The sequence below is a fragment of the Petaurus breviceps genome, unplaced genomic scaffold (assembly GCF_028583685.1).
Source record: "Petaurus breviceps papuanus isolate PSGF00001 unplaced genomic scaffold, PetGlider_PUasm1.0 90617, whole genome shotgun sequence".
NCBI classification, from domain to species: Eukaryota; Metazoa; Chordata; class Mammalia; order Diprotodontia; family Petauridae; genus Petaurus; species Petaurus breviceps.
Window position 1 is genome coordinate 1490804 of NW_027187287.1, and position 16634 is coordinate 1507437.

Consider the following 16634-nt stretch of genomic DNA (forward strand, 5'->3'; position numbering starts at 1 on the left):
TTGCCAGAAGAGCAGCTCAGTGTTTGGGAGACTTTGAAATAATGTGTGGGGAGAAGAGGTGTTAGGCTGCATTATAAACTGAAGGTCTTACAGAGCCATCATGTTGACTTCATTTTTTGGATGCTTGTGAAACCTGCCAGTGCCATTCCAGAAAATTGAACTACTTCCATTTGTACCTGGAAAGATAAGGTACCAGACACTGAGGTCTTCTCTTAAGCTGAACTGCCAAGCATTCAAAATCCATTGCAGAGAGCGCAATTCTGATGGACTGATCATGTACTTTGAATGCTAAACATCTGTTTAAACGTCTTTTTATCTAAAAGACTGTTTTATGGATAACTCTCATAAGGCAAACATTCACATGGAGGTCAGAAGAAGCAATACAAATATACTCTCAAGGTCTCTCTGAAGAACTTTAGTATTGATTGTGCAACATGGGAGACTAGCACAAGACTGCCCAGCCTGGCATACCCGCATCAGAGAAGGTGCTGTGCTCTATGAGTGAAGCAGCATCACAGTAGAACAAAGGGAGCATGAGATGCACAGAATTAGAGAATCTCCATCCCAAATGTTCAAATGGACTGTTTGTGCCCAACTTGTGGGAGAGTTTTCTGAGCTTGTATTGGGCTGATCAGCCACAGTTGAATACACTGCCCTTGACCCCAACATCATGATGTCATTCAGTCCTTTTTGAATGCAAAGGACAAACAACAACAGTAAAGGGAGCCAGGGAGGTCAATAGTCAGAGCAGAGGATAGAGAGCATTCCAGGCATGGGAGACAGCCAGAGAAAATGCCTAGAACTGAGAAATTAGGTATCTTGATCTTGAAACAGCCAGGAGGCCAGTGTCACTATATTAAAGAGTATTTGGCAGAGACTGAAGTAGAAGACTGGTAAAGTAAAAGAGGGCTAGGTTATAATGGGCTCTGAATGCCAAATAGCATTTTGGCACCATGCAGCTATTGAGAGTTTGAATTTATTCCTCTAAAAACTTAGGTAGTTTTAAGATTTCTTGAAATATTTAAACTTTTTTTATCATATCTTCCAAGATTCTTAAATGTTTTTTTCTTGTTCTGTTTTCAGGGTAAGTTTTTTTTGCCATGATTATTTGTTATTGTCTTTCATTTGTTCCATCTTTTGACTTTGTTTTAACATTTTTAATATGTCTTTATCTTTCATAATTCTTATTGTTTCATGGAGTCATTGGCATCCTATTTGCTCCATTCTGATTTTTAGAGAGTTTGTTACTTGGGCAAGGTTTTGTACCTCTTGTGCCAAGCTGCTAATTCCTTTTCCAATCCTTTCTTCCATAGCTCTTCTTTCTTTTCCATTTTTTGTTCTAGTATTCTCATTTCATTTATAAATACATTATGAACTTTTTTTTAAACTCTTACGTGATATCTTCAAGGAATTCTAGTTGAATTTTTTTCCCTAGCTATGTTTTAATTTGAGACTTTACTTGCAAGTGTTTTTGAGTCATTCTTTTCTTCTGGATTTGTGTCTTGAGTATCCTTGTCACCGTAGTAGTTTTTTGTTTGTTTTTTATGTTTGCCCATTCTTCTAGCCTACTTTCTGTCTTCAGACTTGATGTTAGGGCTGTTCTCTACTGCTCATTTGGAGATAACATCTGGGCTGTCCTGTTGCTGCTCTCTTAGACTGTTGAGTGCTGTGTTATTACAAGATCTTAAGGGAGATTTCAGTCTGAAAGTTTTCAGGGCTCCCAAAGTGGTTCAGTCCAGTGCAGTCTGCTTCCAGCTCTGCAAATTCCTGGTCTGAGGGGTTTTGTTTGTTTTTTGTTTTTGTTTTTGCTTTTTGGAGGGGAGAAGGCAAACCAATTGGGGTTAAGTGACTTGCCCAAGGTCACATGGCTAGTAAGTGTTAAGTGTCTGAGGCCAGATTTGAATTCAGGTTCTCCTGACTCCAGGGTTGGTGCTGTATTCACTGCGCTACCTAGCTACCCCACTAATCTGAGTTTTGGTATGAGCAACAGTAGATACTGCTGGACTCAGCCATTATCTTTTGGCTCAGTAGAAGAATTGTAGACTCCCCTTTGGTCTGAGATTCCTGCCCTAGCCATTCCTCTACAGGCTGGTGTATATGATAGAAATAAGACTGTGCTCCGAGCCACATTGCTTCTGATTCTGGCTTCTCAACATCCTTCCTCAGTACACTACTCAGAGCCTTTCTACCTGGGAAAATCCATCCTGTGCAGTTGTTTGTTCATCCACCCTGGATTGACGTTCTGGAACTGGTGACAAAGGTGATAAAGCTGCCAATTTGCACCTGTCTCAATACCTTAGTATGCATGTTTGGTGGTACCCCATTATAGGCCTAGGACCTCCCCTTGTCCTCATGCACAGCCTGTCCCTGGCACTGGAGTGATTGCATGGTATTCTTGACCTGACCCTGTCCATTGTCTTCAGACTTCCTTTCTGTCTCCGTATTCCAAGCAAGGCTAGACAAATGACTCACAGTGATTTTTTTTCCACAGATTTCCCCATCAGGATTTAGTTTAGAGCATTTTCTAGATCTCTTCAGAGGAGTTTTGTAGAGCGGAGCTTACCTGCCATCTTGGCTCTCTCAATAATTTTTTAAGAGATAATGAGTATGAATCCCGGGCTCAGACACTTAGCACCAACCCAGAAACACCTGGCCATATAACCTTGAGCAAGTTACTTAACCCCGATTGCTTAAAAAAAAAAAAAAAAAGAGAGAGATAATGAGTAGTAATGGTAAAAGATGAAAGCAAAAACAAGAGACCTGTATGGTATTGCATATAAGGTGCCTCTACAGCTTCCACATTATAAGGGAACTCTTTTTATATGATTGAACCTTTTGGCAGTCTTGTGAAGCCTGTAGATCCCCTTCTCAGAATAATGTTTTCAAATAATTGAAGATGATGAATTTCAATGAAAAGTTAGTGAAAATAAAAATGGAATCTTTTCCCCATTCAAGTTCACATACAGCTTAAATCTATCTGCAAGTCTCTTGGGGATTCATAGACCCTATTTTAGTGGAAAGGAGAAAAAGAACAAAGGCTTTGATGAACCTGTAGCATACCTCCTTCCTTACCAGTTTGGTTCAGTTTTTATTTCTCATAGACAGAGTGATTAGCATCACAGAAGTAAAATAAAGGAGATCTTGTTGTCTTCTAGTAAGAATCTACAGCTAAGTAACTAGTTAGTAGCCAGTCCTCTAGCCCCATGATACATCAGAGTAGTAGTACTAGGGCACTGTCTTTGATAAACATATAGACTCTGAGCAACGTTGTCATGTATTTTCCAATTCCATTCAATTCCAGTTTTTAACAACTCATTTTTTTCAAAGTGAGATGGTCTTCCTTCCTGAAGAATTTCCTCTACTCTGCCTATGTAATTAGTGAAAGTCTAATTGATGCTCTTGATTTCTCCTTGCTTTTCACTAGAGGGCAATGTGCTCATTGTCACCATACACTCCACAGAGAATGAAGAGTCTTCTCATTAACTTTACATAACCTGGAATCAGGGAAATTATTTTCAAATTTAATGTCATAATGAAATCCTGTCTAGTATTATTAGGTGGCTGACTTTCATGCATTTTATTTGATGTTTTATTTTATTTATTCTCTTAGTTTCTTAATGGTTTTTTTTTTTTGAAGTTATCCTTTCTGGATATCCTTTTGCTGTCCCAGCTTTACCTTCAGAAACAAAAACTTTAAGGAAGAAAGTTCCCTTTGTAGTTCAATTGAAGGATTGCCTATACAAACTAACCAACTTTTCCTTACCATCCAAGGTTTTAAATACAAAACTCCAAAGTAAATGTCTGCATAGAAAGAGCAAAGGGCTCACCTTCCCTGTCAGATTTTAGAGGAACACCTTTTCAAATATACAGAGCTAAATCTTTTCCAACCACATAGACTCCTAGTTTGTTGCATACAGTATTAATTCTACCTGTTTGATCCTGCAACTCAGATTATTTATTTAGTACAAGAGGTATAGGCAGATACTTGCATTTGCCTTCCTTACTGGGTTATAGAATGTCAGAAATGGGAGAAATTTTTGAAATCTGGAACCCTCTCATTTTAGGATAAGGAAATAGGCCTGAAGAAATCATGACTTGCCCAAACTCACATAGTCCTATAAGCTCTGAACTTATTCTCTCAACACAACCCTCACTAGCAAGTTGTGTCCCCCAAGCACAAGACAGCTGCACCTGCTCCTAAAGGATCTAGAGCTAACCCTAAGGAACACTAGGACCATCTCTAATGCTATCAACTCAACCTGTTGTTCTTGTGTCTTCCACCTACCGTCAGTTGTCAATAATATCTCCTCCATACCATTACTATCAGTGATTAGAGCCTTCATATCAACTTAACCAAATAACATCTATTAGCTTTTACAAAGGGATACTTACTGAGAAGCTATAGCAAGAAAGGAAATATAAAAACATTTTCCCTTTACTATCTCAATCCCTGAGGAAAATGGCCTCGAACTTAAAGTGGTAGCATTCATCTCACTGAGTTTGTTTCCAAATGCAGTGTAGTCAGTGGTCAAGTCACTCCTTCACCTAAAGACATAGATAGCATCCCAGCTGCCTTTGATCCACTGCTTGGCTGAGTCCCACAAATTGTTGCTTGGAGCTACACTACTTACCCAACTTAGCTGCTGTCAAACTCTGTTATGGACCCTAGTTCCCAGATGTCTTGAGATCTCAGAAAGCCTGTACTAAAGGAAAGAAAATACAAACAGGAGGAAGCCTTGTCCAAGATACTCTTGCTTAGGAGACCATGTGTTGGACCAAGGAGGTCAAAGGAAGGAAGATAAAACCTTTTGTACTATCCCTCTTGAACTAAGAAAGTGATACATACACTTCATGACCAGCAGGAAGGAGTTTCCTCCATTGGAGTCTTTTTATGTACTCCAGCTCACTAGCCAACCAAAAGGCCACTGTACAACACAGTAGTTAGACAAGAACCAGTCACAAAATAACCCTCCAGTGCTCAGTAATAGATACTCAGATCCTACCATGCCATGTTATCATGGACTTCTAGAAGCAGGCTTACCAAATGTGCATACTCCCAGGACCGTCAATCAACAAATGTTTATTAAGCACTCACTTTGTTCCAGGTACTGTGCTGAGGATACAAAGAAAGAAATAAAACAGCCCCTACTTTCCAAGAGCCCACAATCTAATAGGGAAGACAGAACTGCAAACCAGCATCCTACATACATACATACATACATACATACATACATATACGTATATTCTATATAAATAGGAAGTAATCAACAGAGGGAAGCCACCACAATTAGGAGGACTAGGAAAGGCTTCCTATACAAGGTAGAGTTTAAGGTAGGACTTGAAGAAAGCCAGAGAAGCAAGGAGGTAGAAATAAGGAGGGAAAACATTTCAACCACAGGGAGTAGCCAGTGAAAAAGGCCAGAGCTAAGAGATGGAATATTTTGTTTGAGGATTAGCAAGGAAGCCAATGTCACTGGATCACAGAGTGGGTAGGGAAGGTGTAAGAAGACTGGAAAGGTGAAGGAGGTAGATTATGAAGGACTTTGGATGCCAGACAAAGGATTTTGTGTTTGATCCTGGAGATGACAGGTAGCCACTGGAATCTGTTGAATAGAAGGATAGCATGGTCAGACCTGAACTTTAGGACAATCACTTTGGTGACTGGAGGATGTACTGGAGTAGGGAAAGACTTGTGACAGACAGACCAAGAAACAGACTGTTAAGATAGTCTAGACTTGAGGAGTTAAGGACCTACATCAAGGGCATTCAGTGTCATCAGAGAAGAGAAGGGGGATATATATAAGAGATGTTGCAAAAATGAAATCAACAGGTCTTGGTTATAGATTGGTATGGGGGTGAGAAAGAGTGAGAAGTCCAGGATATGAGCCTGAGGGACTGGGATTATTACTGTTGCCCCTATAGTAATAGAGAAAATAGGAGGGGGAGAATTTGAGGAGAAAGGTAATGGGTTTAATTTGGACCATGAACTCTATAGGACATTTCATTTGAGATGTCGGAAAGGCAGTTGGAGATGCAAAATTTGAGGTCAGCACAGAGTTTTGGGCAACATGGATAGATTTGAGAATCATCATAGAGATGGTAATTAAATCCACAGGAGCTGATGAGATCACCAAGTGAAGTAATATACTAGGAGAAAAGAAGAGGACCCAGGATAAAACTTTGTGGGATACCTAGGGTTGGAGGGAGTGACCTGGATGAAGATTCAGCAAATACTGAGAAGGAAAATTCAGATAGATAGGAAAACAAGAAGAAAGAAGTGTTAAGAAAAAACTGGAGAAAAAAGGGTTATCAAGGAGGGGAGGGTGATTGGCTGTGTCAGAAGCTGTGGAGGTCAAGGATGAGGATTAAGAAAAGGCGATCATCATTGGATTTGGCAGTTAAGAGATCATTGGTAACTTTGAAGAGAACAGTTTTGGTTGAATGATATGTTCAGAAAGCACGTTATAAAGAATGAGAGGAGAGGAAGTGGAGATACCTGTTGTAGATGCCTTCCTAAAGAGTTTACCCACAAAATGCAGAGAAGATATGGGACAAAAATTAGCAGGGATGGAAGGATCAGGCAAGACTTTTTCAAGGATGGAGGAGACATGGACATGTTTGTAGAAAGCAAGGAAGCAGCCACCAGACAGAGATTAAAGATAAGTGACAGAGTAGGGATGACAGAGAGGGCAGTCTCCTGGAGGAGATGGGATCAATCAATAAACATTTATTAAGCACCAATATATGCTAGGTCCTCTGCAAAGTGCTGGGAATACAAAAAAAAGCAAAAGACAGTCCCTTCACTCAAGGCTCTTAAACTCCAGTGAGGGAGAGGGAGAAGAAAAGACTCCAGTAATATATATAAAGAAAGCTAGGGAGGGCATGGGTATCAGACACAGGCAAAACTATTCTGCATTGTCTTTGGTTCCCATTCAGCTCCAGTCTTTTCCAAGCCTATGACCTCCAGCAGCAACTGCAGTGGTTGCTGAGAACCTGGTCAGTGTGATGGGGTGTAATGGGAATGCAAATTTGGAAGATCTTCCCTGCCCCTAGGCTAAAGTGCACCTGGAGCCTGGGGTGGGAGGCTTGTTTTTCAGTAAATATTTCTTGATTGGCCAGTGAGTCAATAAGGTTGTTACATTTTCTGAGCCAGGAGAAGGCTATATAAGCCCTGATGTGTAGCTTTGTTTTGGGGGCTCACTTTGAGAAGTGTTCTGTGATTTGATCTGTATTCTGGGAAGCCGTTGTCCAGGGCCCCCCCGGCTTTGAAAAAACCCAGATGCTGATTTGGTATGGATGTAATGGTTGGACAGTTTGGAAATCTGTCTACTTGATCTGTTTCTGTCTTGATAATTCTGCCTGTATGCTTTGAAGTTTGGGGTGCTGACCTCTTTCCCCTGAACAAGGTAAATGATATATGTCTGACTGATTAAAGTAAGCTTGTTAACCCATTTTGAGTTGCTTTCCTTTAACAAAGCAGTCCAAGAACCTGTGTTGGCAGACACCCTGCGGAAGCCGGGGTGTTTGCTGTTACAAAATGGCGTCACAAACAGGATCTGCAGAGTAAAAGGAAAGTATGGGGACTGGGATAATTGTTTGTTTCCCAGTTGTGGTAGCTGTGATTCTGTGGAGCCATGGAGCAGGAGAGAAGAATGGCCTGCGTGCGGACTTCGCTGAGCTGAGAGCAGGAATGGTGAGCTGCCTGCATCAGGACCTGGGCAGAAGCCAGGAGCGGCTGCTGCCTGTGGGAGGAGAAGGAGCCCAGGAGTTCGGAATTCAGCCACAGGAAAAGATAAGAACTGAGCAGCAAAGCAGGGTCACTGAGTGTGTTTCCTGGCTGCATCCCACAGTTTGGGACCCAGGGGGAGGATGGACTTGTGACTATGGTGGGTGGGATGAAGTGCCTTGGATCCCCAGGGACCCCACCTTGTTGGTTTTGTTGCCCAGCCCCCTCTCTGTACTTGGAAGCAGGGGCTGGAGCTGTGAGAAGGGAAGGACACACCCCCCCCAGAACTTTATTTGAACTCTTGTTTTGAATTGAAGTGATAATGCTGTCTATGTACTTTGTGTTTGTTTAAAGGCCAGTGGCCACTTTGGTAACTTTAGTTCTGTACTTTGAAAATGTGACCTAAGAAATGTTCAGAGCTAATTCAAAAGTAAATTGTCTATGCTATGGGCATGAAAGATCTTGGGGCTGAATGTAATGGGAATGCAAATTTGGAAGATCTTCCCTGCCCCGAGGCTAAAGTAGTGCACCTGAAGCCTGGGATGGGAGGCTTGTTTTTCAGTAAATACTTCTTGATTGGCCAGTGAGTCAATAAGGTTGTTACATTCTCTGATCCAGGAGAAGGCTATATAAGCCCTGATGTGTAGCTTTGTTTTGGGACTCACTTTGAGAAGTGTTCTGTGATTTGATCTGTATTCTGGGAAGCCGTTGTCCAGGGCCCTTCCCCCCCCCTTTGAAAAACCCAGATGCTGATTTGGTATGGATGTAATGGTTGGACAGTTTGGAAATCTGTCTACTTGATCTGTTTCTGTCTTGATAATTCTGCCTGTATGCTTTGAAGTTCGGGGTGCTGACCTCTTTCCCCTGAACAAGGTAAACGATATATGTCTGACTGATTAAAGTAAGCTTGTTAACCCATTTTGAGTTGCTTTCCTTTAACAAAGCAGGTCCAAGAACCTGTGTTGGCAGACACCCTGGGGAAGCCGGGGTGCTTGCTGTTACATGGGGGGAATGGCAATAGGTTATACAGGGGCTCCAATCTATGAGAGAGTCACTGCTGTTCAGTCTGGAATAAGTTCACTAGGCCCAAGAATCTTTGAAGTCAGGATTGCTAAAATTTATTGTTACGCTTTACAACGGGCAGGGGTTCTTAGGAAACCTGCAAACTTAAAGAAGTCATAGGTATAGTTTTTAAGGAGTCATGACAGTAAATCAGATGTCAATCATGCTAACTAGGTGAGTAAGGGTGGGATTAGGGAGGATTAAGGAGTGGTCAGTGCTTAAAGGGACATTCACTTTTAATATCAACTGCTCAGGCATATTGCCCATAATTCACTGGGAAACAGCCCAAGTGAGACTACCTGGAGGTGTGGTTTTAGGCTTGAAATGTCACTAAGTCAGCTAGCAATCAGGACTGACTGAGAAGTGCCTAGTTTGCCACCCATCAGTGTCATGTTTGACAAGATGGATGTTGGGAACCAAGGCTAACAGAGATTCACTATGTGTATAATTGACTAAGGAGTTAACTTACAGATAGTGAGTTGAAGGATTCATAGATGCACCTGGCCATTATGCTAGGGGAGATAACATTTGCCTAAGCTAAAATGTTTATAGATGGATCAGTGAAGGATTCATAGGTGTAGCTTGTTATTGTTCCAAGCAGAAATAAATAGTCATGAATTGTTGCTGGACAGAGTGCTGGCAGGGGGAAGGGGCAGAGTTAATACTCTGAGGCTGGGGTGGCAGGCGGGGGAGGGGGGGATGTGATTTTACAGACTGGTTTTACAAATTGATTTTACAAACTGATATTACAGACTGATGTTACAAACTGATATTACAGACATAGATCACAAGCACCCCATCAAGTGTGCTGGTCTCCCATTCTGTGTTGTTTTCTTCCCAGTCATACTGCTTATGTTCCCAGAGATCATTTTTGTCTCCCTCTCTGTGCTGTTGCTTACCCCTTCCACATAGGACAAGGGAGGAAGACATCTTTTCAGACATGTTTGGAGCTCCTAGTCCTTGAACCAGACTGACCTGTCCTATAGGCATCCATTTGAGTTGTTCCAATTCCTTGAGTCAGAAGGGTGCTACATGAGCTATTAAGAAAAGCAAGCATGACCTTCCCCAATCCATGTAAAAAGGGGACTCTAACCAAACTTTGGAGCTGCAGAACCCACAAAATGACACAGAGAAGCTAACCTCTCACTGAGGACACCCCGGCAGGCCAGCAGGAATCAGCCAGTGAAGCACTCTGGGAGCCGAGCCTAGGCCCCAGTGAGCAAGAGGTTTTAGCCCCAGGGTGGGCCTGACCAGCTGCTGGCAAGAGAGACTCCAAATCAGCAGCAGCTGTGGCCATCTCCACATTTATCAACACAAAGATGCTAAGGACAAAGTGAGAGGTCAGAGCAGTGTGGACTTTGGGACCCAGTAAGTGGGAGTGCGTCGGCCTCTGCCCCCAGGGGGAGAAGCCGCTGAGATGCCCTGCACAGCCAGTGCCACATGGCAGCTTCAGCTTCTGGTCTGCAAACTATAGGGGGACCAAGTGACCAGTCTGAGGGGTAATCGCTCTTGCTTTAACCTGCTTGGATCTGGATTGCAGTCTAGGGTGGAGGTCCTGGGGTGTGTCACCAGCTTGCCAGAGCATGTGGAGGCCTCAGAGAGGGCACCCAGCTAATACTTCTGGCAGCTGAGAAAACCCCAGAATTTGGAACAAAAGCTCCCGTCTGGTAGCAGAGTCCCACTGTGGAAAAAGCCCAGGAGTCAAGTGACTGAGGGGCGACATGACCAGACAAAGATAACAAAATAAAGAGAAGACTCCAACACTAGACTCCTATTTTGGGGACAAAAAGGAGCAAAGCATGGAACAGGAAGAAGACAGTGAAGTCAGAACTCCTGCACCAAAAGCTTCAAAGGAAAATATAAGCTTGTTACAGGCCATAGAGGACCTTAAGAAGCAGATAAGAGAAGTGGAGGAAAAATTGGGAAGGGAAATGAGAACGATGCAATAAAATTATGAAATGAGAGTCAACAGCATGACTGAGGAAAATCATACCTTAAAAGTTAGACTAACTCAATTGGCAAAAGAGGCTCAAAAAGGCAATGAGGAGAAGAATGACTTAAAAAGCTGAATTTTCCAGATGGAAAAAGAATCTCAAAAGCTTAATGAGGAGAATCATTCCTTCAGAATTAGATTGGAGCAAATGGAAGCTAATGACTTTATGAGAAATCAAGATGCTGTTAAATAAATCCAAACAAATGAAAGAATAGAAGGCAATGTGAAATATCTCATGAGAAAAACCACTGACCTGGAAAATAGATCCAGGAGAGATAATTTAAAAATCACTGGACTACCTGAAAGCCATGATCAAAGAAAGAACCTAGAAATCATCCTCCAAGAAATTCTCAAGGAAAGCTGCCCTGATGTTTTAGAACCAAAGGGCAAAATCTACTAATCACCTCCTGAAAAACATCCCAAAAAGAAAAGTCCTAGGAATATTATAGCCAGGTTCTGGAATTCCCAGATCAAGGAGAAAATATTACAAGAAGCCAGGAAGAAACAATTTGAATATTGCAGAAACACAATCAAGATAACTCAGGATCTGGCAGCTTCTACACTGAGGGATCAAAGGGCTTGGAATGTGATATTCCAGAGGTCAAAGGAGCTGGGATTAAAACCAAGAATCACCTCCTGGGCAAAACTGAGTATCATGTTTCAGGGGAAAATATGGTTATTCAGTGGAATAGAGGACTTTCAGGTGTTCTTGAAGAAAAAACCAGAGTTGAATAGAAAATTTGACATTCAGATACAGGAAGCAAGAGAAGCATGAGAAGGTAAATAAGGAAAAGAAATCATCAGGAACTTATCAAAGTTGAACTATTAACATTCCTACATGGAAAAACAATAATTGTAACTGATGAAACTTTTCTCAGTATAAAAATAGTTGAAGGGAATAGAAATATATATATATGTCTATATTGGAGAGTATACGGGCATATGAATACATATGTGAAGGTGTGTATGTATGCTTACAGGTATACATAGATAGAGGGCACAGGACCAATTTAATAGGAAGGGATGATACTTAAAAGGTGAAATTAAGAGGTGAGAGAGGAATATAATGAAAGGAGATGGAGAGAGACAGAATGGGGTAAACTATCTCATAAAGAAGAGATAAGGGAAAAGGGTTAAAATGGAGGGGAAGAATAGGAACGCAAAAGGGTATGGGTCAACCTTATTCTCACTGAATTTGGCTCGGGGAGGGAATGAAATACACACTAAATAGGGTATCTCACCCTACAGGAGAGTAGGGGGAAGGGAATGACAGGGGGGATGATGGAACGGAGGGTAGGCTGGGAGGGAGGGAAGTCAGAAGCACTAACTTTTGAAAAGGGACAGGATCAAAGTAGAGAATGGAACAAGTGCGTGGTGGGATAGGAGGGAGGGAAATATAGTCAGTCTTTTACAATATATATTCTTTGTTAATATTTTGCATTAGCTACACATGTATAATCTATACTGAACTGCTTATCTTCACAGTAAGGGTGGGTGACAAGGGAGGAAGGGAATGAATCTGGAATTCAAAGATTTAAAATAAAATGTTTAAAATTATATATACATATATATGTATATATATACTATTATTAATACTATCTTACATGTAATTGGCAAAGAAGATATACAGACACTGGGGCATAGAGATCCACCATGCCCTACTGAAAAAGTCTAAGGGGGTATGGGAGAAGATATGGAAGAGATCATATTGGAGGAGGAGATATCCTGTGGGACTGCTATTCCGGGGTGGTGGGTAGGGGAAAAATGGGGAGAAAATTTGTAACTCAAAATCTGGCGGAAATTAATGATGCAAATCAGTAGTTAATAAAGCATTTTAAAAAAACAAAAATTAAATTAAAAAAAAAAGAAAAACAAGCATTATGCTGAACTCTGTAAATAAATGAAGAACATTTATGAAACTCTCATTATATACAAGGCCCTGTGCTAAGCATTAGAAATGTATATAGAAACTCCAATTGCCCTCCAAAAAGGCAAAAAAAAAAAAAAAATATATATATATATATATATGTATGTATGTATGTATATAAAAGCAAGGAAATTTCAGTTGCAAAGCAAATCGAAAGAGCCTTACATGGTATTGCAGCTTCTTTAGTATTATTTCCATTGATAAAATCATAACTATTTCTTATGTTAAACCATTTGACAGTACCATGAACTTTAATGTTAAGAAGTTTCTTTTCTGGGTCTTTAGTTGCTGTGGCAGTTGAGAAAGCTGAAACCATAGCACCTAAAAAGGATTAGAGTTACCAGCTCCTCTTTCTACAAGCCTTTTTCTCCTGGATGATGGCTGTGGTTGGAATCAGGCCTGGTACTCTGGGACTACTGCTGTTCATGGGACTCTTGTGCTTTCCTGTACCTCAGTGGAAGTTGTTTGGTATTTGGTATTCTTTTTGGTGGCTTCTATAATGGCAGGCTATCTCCAAGAGGATTGTTCTAAAAGACAATGACTGTAGGAGTTTGGCTGAAAATGGGGCTGGTAATCTGGGGTATGCTGCTATTCCTGGGGTTTGAGGTTCAGGATCCTAGACTCTGTCAGCAAAACTTTGAGTGGTCTCTGCTATGTGTTGTATTAAATAAGGCTCCACCATACATTTGATTCTTTATTGTTCTTGCTTACTAGAGCCAATGACAGTGATAGAAACCAAAAAGCAAATAGAGACCAGTAGAAAATGGAAGAGGTCAGCAATAGAACTTAATAGCATTTTGGAAGGAATAGGGAGAAATAAAGGAGCATGATGTCAGTATTTCAAGGAACTGATTTCATTGCTATAGAAATTGCTTCCAACAAGACACATTGGAATCCTATCAGTGATATTTAAAAAAAAATATTTAGGAGAGCAAGAGTTATGGAGAAATATGTAGGGATAAAATACAGGAAAAGAAGCTATGTAAAATATACAAAATAAAAGCTAATTATCCTTTAAATCAAAACACTGCAACAGCAGAGATCAACCTGAAAGGAGAAGGGTTCCCAAGCAAAATGGATTTCTACTACCAGCAAGCAAAGTCTAAAAAGGAGATTTCAGTGTGGACTATTATTTACGCAGGAAGTCGACCACAGGTGTCTATCATTCTGACCAAAGTCTTCTAACAAAGTCTATCTTCTAACAAAGTTTTGTTGTAGAACACTGCATGAGTAACCAGTATACTGGATTGGCCACTTCTTTCTAATTTTTGTTTTCCCATCTATTAAAAAAGGGGGAGGGGAAAAGTTAATGATACATATTTGATATTTAGACCATACTACTACAGAATGCAACAATGCAGATAAAAACCCTCAAATACTAAACATTATTGTTGTTACTCTTATTGTCATAAAAGAAACAAAGTTCAAAAATGAAGGGGTGAGAGAGGAATGTACTGGGAGAAAGAGAAAGGGAGAGGTAGAATGGGATAAATTATCTCATATAAAAGAGGCAAGAAAAAGCTTTTACAGTAGAAGGGAAGAGGAGGGAGATGAGGGGGAGTGAGTAAACCTTACTGTCTTCAAAATTGGCTCAAAGGGGGAATGACATACACACTCAAGTTGGTATAGAAATCTATTTTACCCTATAGGAAAATAGGAAGGGAAGGGGATGAGGAAAGGGGGAGGGGGTGATAGAGGGAAGGGGTAATCAGAAGCAAAACATTTTTGAGGAGGGACGGAGTGAAAGGAGAGAGAGAATAGAATAAATGGGAGGGAACAGAATGGAGAGAAATATAGTTAGGAATAGTAACTGTGAAAAAAAAAATTTGAGGGGTGGCTTGGTGGTGCTGTGAATAGAGCAGTGGCGGGAGAACCTGAGTTCAAATCTGGCCTCAGACACTTAACACAAAACTAGCCATGTGACTTTGGGCAAGTCACTTAACCCCAATTGCTCTACCTTCCCCCCTCCAAAAAGAAAAAAAAGAAAAATCTAAAAAATAAAAAAATTTTTAAAAATTTTGAAGCAAGTTCCTCTGATAAAGGCCTCGTTTCTCGAACATATAGAGAACTGAGTCAAATTTATAAAAATAAGAGCTGTTCCTTTCAGATGAAAGAAAACTATCAAAGCTTTCCATATGAAAAAAATACTCTTACTAATGTTTGGAGAAATGTAAAATAAAACAATTCTGAGGTACTACTTCATACCTATTAGATTGACTAAGAGGACAGAAAAGGTAAATGACAAATATTGGAGGGGATATGGGAGGAATGAGACTTTAATGCATTGTTGATTGAATTGTGAACTGATTCAACCATTCTATAAAGCAGTTTGAAACTATGCCCAGAGTGCTATAAAACCATGCAAACCCTTTGACCTAGCAATCCCACTACTAGATCTATATCCCAAAAGAAATTAAAAAAAAAAAGGAAAAGGACCCACATATACAAAAATATGTATAGCAGCTCTTTTCTGGGGGTAAAGAATTAGAAGTTGAGGGGAAGCCCATCAGTTGGGGAATGACTAAACAATAGTGGTATGTGATTATGATGGAACACTTTTTGTACTATAAGAAATGATGAGCAGGATACTCTCAAGAAAACCTGGAAAGACTTGCATGGGCTGGTGCAAAGTGAAATGTACTGTGTACAAAGTAACAGCATTATTGTAAAATGGTCAGTTGTGAATGACTCAGCTATTCTTAGCAATACAGTGATCCAAGACAACTCTGAAGGACTTAAAATGAAAAATGCTATCCTTCCCCAGAGAAAGGTCTCAGTATAGATGAAGCATTTTTTTTTAACTTTTTAAATTTTTCTTGAGTTTTTTTTGGCTGTTTCCTTTCACAACATGACTCTTATGGACATGTTTTGCATGACTACACATGTATAACCTATATCAAATTGTTTACCTTCTCAATGGGAGGGGGGGTGGGGAGAGAGGAAGGGAGAGAATTTAGAAATCAAAGTTTTAAAAACAAATGTTAGAAAATAGTTTTTACATGTAACTGGGGAAAAATAAAATACTAAATAAAAGCTAGGAAAAAAAGGAAAGAAACAAAATTCAAGTTTGATATTAGAGGGCTAAAGCTCAATTGAGCTAGGCAACAAAAATGTTAAGTGGTAAATCCCAGATTTACATCTGTTACCATTCTATTCTGTTTCACAGCTAAAGATTTTGTTGTTTTGCCAGACTGTTTAGGGTATGTATTGTTTGTAGCTGGACTCTGAAACTAGCAGCCCTCTTTTTGGGCTTTCATTTACAGTGTCTGCTGACCAAAAAGCCTCTAGAAGGAGCCACAGATCGAAAGAATCAGTTTGACCAAACGGGTGCTGGGGATCAGGCCCAGCTTCTTGGGGACTTCTCCATGCAAATGCTGCAGAAGAAACTGAAAGAAGCAGCAAGAAAAATCTCCAGCCTAAGCCAAGAGAAGCAGCAGCTCATTGAAATGGGGAACAGACTTCGTGCTGAACTGGGTAAAACAAATGGTAAATGCATCTTGAGGACTATTTGGGTTCTCCTCTTGGAGCATGAATCTCTAGGAATAGAATGAGTTTGAATGAACAGAATTTGCAGTCTGCCTCTTTAAACCAGTCCCTAGCAATCCATTCCTGGAACAAAGTATATTATTTAGACTGGATGATGTTCCAGACCAGGGGTGGGAAGGGTCAAGTCTATGTGGTCCCCAAATAGGGTAACAAGTGAAAAGCCTTTACTGTATATGTAATGGGGGCAAGGAGTGGGTAGAAGTGATCTATCCTCTGATTTCTCAGGAAGGCAAGAAGGAAAACAAAATAACCTCATTGTGGAATAAACTCAGGGTCAAAAGTAAGTGGCACAGAGTAGAATTTTATTTTAGAGATCAGAGTTCTACAAACCAATTTCCCTGGCAGTGTTTGTGAGGAAAATACCGCAGGTTAACAAAAAA

General features: G+C 40.5%; 1 protein-coding gene across 4 annotated transcripts in view; it reads left to right on the forward strand.

The window, feature by feature from the left end:
- The window catches only part of CCDC57 (coiled-coil domain containing 57), a 340926-nt gene that overhangs the window by 223990 nt on the left and 100302 nt on the right, over window positions 1–16634 (forward strand). For all 4 annotated transcript variants that reach the window (XM_069063980.1, XM_069063979.1, XM_069063981.1 and 1 more), the window contains one exon: window positions 15972–16194. In XM_069063980.1, the coding sequence (XP_068920081.1) occupies window positions 15972–16194 (223 nt within the window). The remainder of the gene's footprint in view (window positions 1–15971; window positions 16195–16634) is intronic.